Genomic DNA, 8,049 nt, shown 5'->3' with positions numbered 1-8,049 from the left:
GTTGTGTCTGACGGGGAATAGATAGGCATGCTGTTACATTCAGGCACCTCAAACCTGCTGCACTTACAACAGGGGTGTCAAACTCATTGCCTGGGGGGCCTAGTCTCTGCTGGTTTTTGTTTTTTCCTTTCAATTAAGACCTAGACAACCAGGTGAKGGGAGTTATTTAATCATTAGTGACCTTAATTCATCAATCAATTACAAGGGAAGAGCAAAAACCAGCAAACACTCAGCCCTTTGTGGAATGAGTTTGACACTTGACTTACAATCAAAAGAAACAACTGGTAGATGCATACTTATAAAAAGTCTTACTTCAATGCCCAGAAATGTTGTGTGCCTTTCAATAGTGACATGTACCTGAAAACTTCCTAATAGCTAAGTTTACCCCATCAATTAAATGTTTGCAGATTCAAGACCACCACTCTCCACTTTTATTGGCTGGTGGGGGACCTCAGAACACTAAAAAGTTCAAGATTCTAAATCTGGAGTCCTGTGAGCATCAGTGGGCGTGTCTTAGGTGACCGGTTTAAAGTGTGTCTAAACTCACTTGACGTCTAGTCTTTCTGTTGAGGTGCACGCGGATTGACCACTCCTTTGGGCTGTATTTCCGTGGATATTTAGGGGAAAGCTAATTCGCAACCATGGTAAGAAGAATGACTTGAACAAACGCAACCAATTACACYAATAAAAGCATGATAAATAGCGAGTTTGGTTAAATGTGCAATGTTAAATTTGGATGGGCAATTAATGGGAAATTAGGGCAATTAAGATTAAATTAGCCTAATTTTGAAATTATTTATTTGAGAATAATTTCAACAATGTATTGTCTCAATATAAAGAGTGAGGTATAAAACATCCGATTGAAATAGTACAGTAATTAGCTTAGCTCATTATTTCTCAATCATCTTGATAATAGCAATCACTAAATTGCTTAACCAAAAATATATAGTGTAATATAGTGTAACAACCCTGGGTTTATAAGCGCGGAAATCGGTTCTGCCGCTTGAGCATGCTTTTGCGGCACAGTCGATAGCGCGCCGGACCTCGGGCTAAAAGGTCGAGGGTTCGAGACCTACTCCCTCCCTGTTTCATTACATTGGTGTCAGACCCAGGGTCGTTACAACACACACATATATATATATATATATATATATATATATATATATATATATATATATATATATAAAGTTTACAGTGTAAGTTTATAGTGTATAGTGTGTGTGGTTAAGTTTATAGTGTGTGTATATATAAAGTAGATATCTATCTATATCTGGAACATGAAAGTTGTGGGGGCGCAGGGTAGACATGGGTACTTGTCAGGCACACAACCTAAAAGGGAATCCTACAGCAAGGCTGCGGATTGTGCTTCTGCGACAAATTCCGTCGGATTGTATATCAGTATGGCCATATACGGGGGGTAATGTGTTGAGCCTTAAATAGCATGGCACATTGTCACTTGGCCTAAGAGCTGTCAGAAGGCCATAACTACCCTTTTTGGGCWGGGCACGTGTGACTGTCAATATAAACACACGAATGCTAATAGCCAATAACTGTTGCCCCAAAAAAGATATCTAAATGTTGTCTTGGAGAGATGGTCACTATAATGACTTGACACATGTGGCGCTGTTTTTCCTCTAGACTGACGCGCAACAGGAGGCCCGCTCATACTTGAGCGAGGAGATGCTTAACGGTGAGTAGGCCCATAGCAAACCCATGTTGCCGTTAATTCATGTCAGGTCTAATAAATATAATGTTTCCCGATACTTATGACCTAATCATTCCAGAGTTCAAGGCTGCCTTCGACATGTTTGACACCGARGGTGGCGGTGATATCAGCACCAAGGAATTGGGTCAGGTCATGAGGATGTTGGGCCAGAATCCGACAAGAGAGGAGTTGGATGAAATCATTGAGGAGGTCGATGAGGATGGTGAGAAACTGCTGAATCTAAAATAGACTAATGTTAGCCTACATGAATGTGTGTGTATATATAAACCTAAATGAGACGCTTACATTTTGGCGCGTAATTGGGCTACTTTTGGGTAACCAATTCCCGTGTTGTGCTCAGGTGACCAGTGTTTCATAAGTACCTGTTTACATTGTCTATAGTTGTTTTATTCGAGCGTGATGCGTAATCTGGCCCTTCACCTCAGGTAGCGGAACCATCGACTTCGAGGAGTTCTTGGTCATGATGGTGAGGCTCCTAAAGGAGGACCAGGCCGGAAAGTCAGAGGGAGAGTTAGCGGAATGTTTCCGTGTGTTCGACAAGTACGTTACAGGCWTGGGGAAAAGGGGTTACCGTTTACATGTGTGCAATTACAGTCAGCTTTCAAATGATGTCGAAAGYCTGTTAAACTCCTTCCAATGTGTTACTTGTGCAGGAATGCCGACGGCTATATCGACAGAGAAGAGTTCGCCATCATCATCCGCAGCTCTGGCGAACAAATCTCAGAGGAGGAAATTGATGAGCTGCTGAAGGATGGAGACAAGAACGCTGATGGCATGRTGGACTTTGACGGTATGYCACAGGGACGATGCCTTAGATAATAATAATTGTGGTGCTGATTGGCCAATTAGCCAATATATTGACCTGCATTTTCATAATAGATACTGACCGGACTTTTTAATTGACCCTGAAATACATTTAAATGTTTTGTTCATAATGGATTATTTTTCAGAATTCCTCAAGATGATGGAAAATGTGCAGTAAAACAGAGACTCATGGACATTCCCCCTTTGACCCCTGCTGACCTATTCTGATCCTCTATTGACCCACACCAACCCTCCCTATCTGGTCCATTGCCTCCGTCCATCCACCTCGAAACAACTAGACCTGTTCGACAGGCACCTGGTGGAGGTTACCAGAGCTTTTGAGCCCTTCCTGCTTGTGATTATGACGCCAAGCTGCTGCTGTTCCCCAAATCAGGTGGACAAGGCCGGGATGTGAAATTAACTGCAACTCCACAGAATGGCTCAGTGCATTATAGGCATTCAGCACAACAGCCTGAAGCTGGAAGCTTAGTCAGGATGTAGTCTAATGGGCAGCTTGTGATCGCTGGCATAGACCAATGTCAACAGTTATCACATCACTGTTATAACAAATTGTTTGAAAGGAGAAATAAATAAAACACATGCTCACTGGAAGTTGGTCTGTAGGCTATTATTGAGGAATATCAATGTTTTTCATTTACTTTGATTCATACATCCATCTTGTCTTTGATTCTGTTGTTACTGTTTTTGGACCAAAATAACAAGCCAGATTAGAAAGCAGTAAAGCTAGGCCTACTTACTCATTGCAAAATACAAATAAATATATAAAATCAGTGGGAAATCCTGGCAAGTTTTTAAAAATGTTGATTATGCAAACTAAGTAGCCAAAGGAGTCCCTATTAAAATGGCGTACTGATACAGTGGGTTAAGACAGGGTTTCATAAAGTTGGTCCTGCCTCCCAGGAGTGCACCTTTTAGATTTTTTGCCCTAGCACTACACAGCTGATTCAAATAATCAAAGCTTGATGAGTTGGTTATTTGAATCAGCTCTGTAGTCCACCCAGGGAGGGCTCCAGGACAGTTTGGGAAACCCCTGGTTAAGAGACAACGGGTAAACTCAGTCCTGCAGGTTTATTGCACAATTTAGGCCCATGTGCATTCATTTGCAAACATTTAACAGAACAGGCCAAATAGTTTATTCAACGATAACATTAAAAAGGTGTAGGAGCAAGTTAAATAGTTCCGGAACAAAAACCCATCCATGGATTCATATAGAAAGTCCACATTGACCTCCCTGCTGGGCTAGGCCCATGTCCTGAAATATCTCAGTAAAGGATGGAAGACCGTGTCAAAAGATGTGAGTTACTGTATTCATTTCACAATGTCTATCCTTAGTGATGATTGATACTGCAAAGCAATATCCTTCAGCAGACATTGAGACTTTAATGAGAACTTTCTAGTATAAATTAGGGTAAAGTGCCTTGCTCAAGAGCACAGACCATTTTTCCCCAGTGTCAGCTCGGGTATTCGAAACAGCAAAACGCTCGGCTACTTGCCATCCTGCTATATTCGTCTATGCTATTAGATTGAGAAATTATTTGTGAACAAATGTGCAATCCACTTTCCCAACTGAAAGGCAGCAACATAGCATCTAGTCTGCCAGAAAGCCACACCGATGATTATGATAAAGATAGGCATTTGACATGAGCACAAACATATCTGAAGTCACAAGTGGATGGTCAATTAACATCTCTATGGCCACATCTGCTACAAAATAAACGTTAGATCCTTATAAAAACATGTCAAATAATCATAGCAGAATAAACAGTATGGACAATGCGAAATAAAAAATTTTTCGTGTTGAAGCCCATATCCCTCTACAACCACACGACCTAAGAACCATAGTTTGCTTCATCAAAGGCCTTGCGGGCTCTCTTCAACTCCTCGTTCATCGTCAAGAGGTCCTTCACTCTGGCAAACTTCCTTGGATCTTTCCGGATGAGGAAAACAATGTCTTCCACCTGGACACGGCCCTGGCGTCCGATGGACATGGCTTTGTGCGTCATCTCCGTGACGAACTCAATTACAAGGTCCTCCAGGATGTCCACTGACTCGGTGTAGGGATTCTGGTCGTCTCCAAACCCATACATCATACACCGAAGCTCTTTAGAAAACAACCGTTTTCGCTTGCCGTGGCTCCCATCGGTTCCACCCGCCCCGTCATCCAAATCCTCGTCAAAAACTGTTTCGTCTTCCTCCTCCGCCATTCTACCAGCGCCAAACGGTGTACTAGAGCTAGCAATTGTAGCTAGCGTTAGCTAACCAGCTAATTAATAACGTGGCTAACTTAGCTGGCTAGTTACACATCCCAGTGTTCAAATGTGTTTCGCAAACGTTGCAGGAAGATGCAATTGGAATCCTGAAACGGTTTGTGTCGAGGTGTTTATATTTTGTTTAGCTTATTATCAATGATAAAAACCTAGGAGCACAACAACAGCCAACCCCGAATTAACGACTTCTTCTTCGCTGTAGTTGCCACCGGAAGTACTTACAGCAATTGACTAGGCGTTATTTTGCTTGGAAATATAAAAATACTGCCACCTAGCTGCAGTGAGTGGGGCTCAAATCAAATGTTATTTGTCACATGCGCTGAATACAACAAGAGTAGACCTTACAGTGAAATGCTTACTTACAAGCCCTTAACAATGCAGTTTTAAGACAAATAAGTGTAAAGTTAAAAATAAAAACATAATTAAAGAGCAGCAGTAAAATAACAGCAGCGAGGCTATATACAGGGGGTACCGGTATAGAGTCAATCAATGTGCAGGGGCACCGGTTAGTCGAGGTAAATMAGGTAATATGTYCATGTAGGTAGAGTTAAAGTGACTATTTATAGATAATAAACAGAGAGTAGCAGCAGTGTAAAAGAGGGGGAGGGGGGAGACAATGCAAATAGTCTGGGTAGCCATTTGATTAGCTGTTCAGGAGTCTTGTGGCTTGGGGGTAGAAGCTGTTAAGAAGCCTTTTGGACCTAGACTTGGTGCGCRGGAACCGCTTGCCGTGCGGTAGCAGAGAGAACAGTCTATGACAAGGGTGGCTGGAGTCTTTTTGACAATTTTTAGGACCTTCCTCTGACACCGCCTGGTATAGAGGTCTTGGATGGCAGGAAGCTTGGCCCCAGTGATGTACTGGGCCATACTCACTACCATCTGTAGTGCCTTGCAGTCGGAGGCCGAGCAGTTGCCATAACAGGCGGTGATGCAACCAGTCGGGATGCTCTCTATGGTGCAGCTGTATAACTTTGAGGATCTGAGGACCCATGCCACACCTTTTCAGTCTCCTGAAGGGGAATAGGCTTTGTGACTGGTTGGTGTGTTGGACCATGCTAGTTTGTTGGTGATGTGGACACCAAGGAACTTGAAGCTCTCAACCTGCTCCTCTACAGCCCCGTCGATGAGAATGGGGATGTGCTCGGTCCTCCTTGTCCCGTAGTCCACAATCATCTCCTTTGTCTTGATCACATTGAGGGAGAGGTTGTGCTCTGCCGTAATTGAATGGGGTGCACTTGATTCAAGTCATCCTGGACCGGGTAGGGAGAGTGATCCATCGCCTCTACCTCTCGCACTGTGATTCTTTACATTGGACCAAGATCCAGAAATCCAACATGCACCAGCGGCTTTAGGAGAGCAAAATCAAGTGCATCGGTTAATTTGCTTGCACACATATCCAGATGATGCTGAGTATCATTTTGTGTAATGATGCTGTCGGTGTGATCAAGAAACGTAAAAATAGATATGTTTTTTTTCTATAAATGTCTAGCATACTTTTACAACCTTTTGTTTTGAATGAAAATTCCAGTTTTGATTTGATAGAGGACATGTAGTCTGTCTCGAGGGCGTGTTCAAAGTTCTAACGAGTCTGTTTTACCCTATTAGAAGGGGCCTGGCAGGAAATTCTGCATCTTCAGTCATATTAAATGCATTACAGGAATCAACTACGTGATGGAGGCGTCAGGCTGACTAACAAAGAGGACAGGTGGATGGATCAAGAGACCAAGCGATCAACTAGGACATTCCACAGTGGCGATAAGGAAAACTAAGAGTGAACCATAACATACACTGCCGTTCAAAAGTTTGGGGTCACTTAGAAACATCCTTGTTTTTGAAAGAAAAAGCAAAAAATGTGTCCTTTAAAATAACATCAAATTGATCAGAAATACAGTGTAGACATTGTTTATGTTGTAAATGACCATTGTAGCTGGAAATGGCAGATTTTTTATGGAATATCTACATAGGCGTACAGAGGCTCATTATCAGCAACCATCACTCCTGTGTTCCAATGGCAGATTGTGTTAGCTAATCCAAGTTTATAATTTTAAAAGGCTAATTGATCATTAGAAAACCCTTTTGTAATTCTGTTAGCACAGCTGAAAACTGTTGTGTTGATTAAAGAAGCAATAAAACTGGCCTTCTTTAGACTAGTCAACAGTGAAGAGGCGACTCCGGGATGCTGACCTTCTAGGCATGGTTGCAAAGAAAAAGCCATATCGCTGTCCAGTGTCTGTGTTATTTCTTAATCTTTTCTTTTTATTGGCCAGTCTGAGCTATGTCTTTTTCTTTGCAATTCTGCCTATATGGCCAGCATCCCGGAGTCCACCTCTTCACTGTTGACATTGAGACTGGTGTTTTGCGGGTACTATTTAATGAAGCTGCCAGTTGAGGACTTGTCTGTTTCTCAAACTAGACACTCAAATGTACTTGTCCTCTTGCTCAGTTGTGCACCGGGCCTCCCACTCCTCTTTCTATTCTGGTTAGAGCCAGTTTGCGCTGTTCTGTAAAGGGAGTAGTACACAGCGCTGTACGTGATCTTCAGTTTCTTGGAAATTTCTCGCATTGAATAGCTCTTCATTTTCAGCAAATAATAGACTGACGAGTTTCAGAAGAAAGGTATTTTTGTTTGGCTATTGTAGCCTGTAATTCGAACCCACAAATGTGATGCTCCAGATGCTCAACTAGTCTAAAGAAGGCCAGTTTCATTGCTTCTTTCATCAAAACAACACCTTTTACAAAAACTCAGAAGTGACCCCACTGCCCAATTTCAGAACACGATCTTTACTGTCCTAGATGGGTATTTAAGTTTCTGGTCAGATAACCAAAAAAAACACGACTTTTTGGCTATTCAGCACCCTAAAATTGCCACTTTTTATACTTTGCCGAATTACACAAGAATGTTACAAAACCTCCAGGGTGCACTATTGTAGCGGGCATTGATGCAGTAATGGCCCCTCTCTCGACTTTTGTTGACTTTTTTATTAGACCACTCGCAGAACAGCTCCCTCCTTTGTAAAGGACACCAGCAGTATGGTCTCTATTATTGATCTCTTGATCCTCTCCCTGATAATACTTTGTTAGTTACTTTTGATGTTGATGAAGCTATGGAAATTTTCTTCTGCAACGTGACCCTAATGAACTACCTTCCAGCGCAGCATGCATTATATCATTGGCTGAAATAGTACTCACACACAACTACTTAATGTTTCTAAATGATTTCTTTATTCAGCA

General features: G+C 42.2%; 1 protein-coding gene and 1 pseudogene across 1 annotated transcript; one reads left to right on the top strand and one right to left on the bottom strand.

The window, feature by feature from the left end:
* Positions 1–541: 541 nt before the first annotated feature.
* On the top strand, positions 542–3,142 carry LOC111976518 (troponin C, skeletal muscle). The gene is made up of 6 exons (XM_024005387.2): positions 542–644; positions 1,639–1,690; positions 1,785–1,928; positions 2,152–2,266; positions 2,380–2,516; positions 2,677–3,142. Exons 1-6 carry the CDS (start codon positions 642–644, stop codon positions 2,706–2,708), a joined length of 483 nt encoding a protein of 160 aa, XP_023861155.1. The 5' UTR covers positions 542–641; the 3' UTR covers positions 2,709–3,142.
* A 694-nt stretch (positions 3,143–3,836) lies between these two features.
* Positions 3,837–5,010, bottom strand: LOC111976519 (transcription initiation factor TFIID subunit 13 pseudogene; annotated as a pseudogene).
* Positions 5,011–8,049: the final 3,039 nt, after the last annotated feature.

The sequence above is a fragment of the Salvelinus sp. IW2-2015 genome, linkage group LG17 (assembly GCF_002910315.2).
Source record: "Salvelinus sp. IW2-2015 linkage group LG17, ASM291031v2, whole genome shotgun sequence".
Lineage (NCBI taxonomy): Eukaryota > Metazoa > Chordata > Actinopteri > Salmoniformes > Salmonidae > Salvelinus > Salvelinus sp. IW2-2015.
The sequence above is the reverse complement of the archived record's forward strand: the minus strand, read 5'-3'. Positions and strand labels throughout refer to the sequence as shown.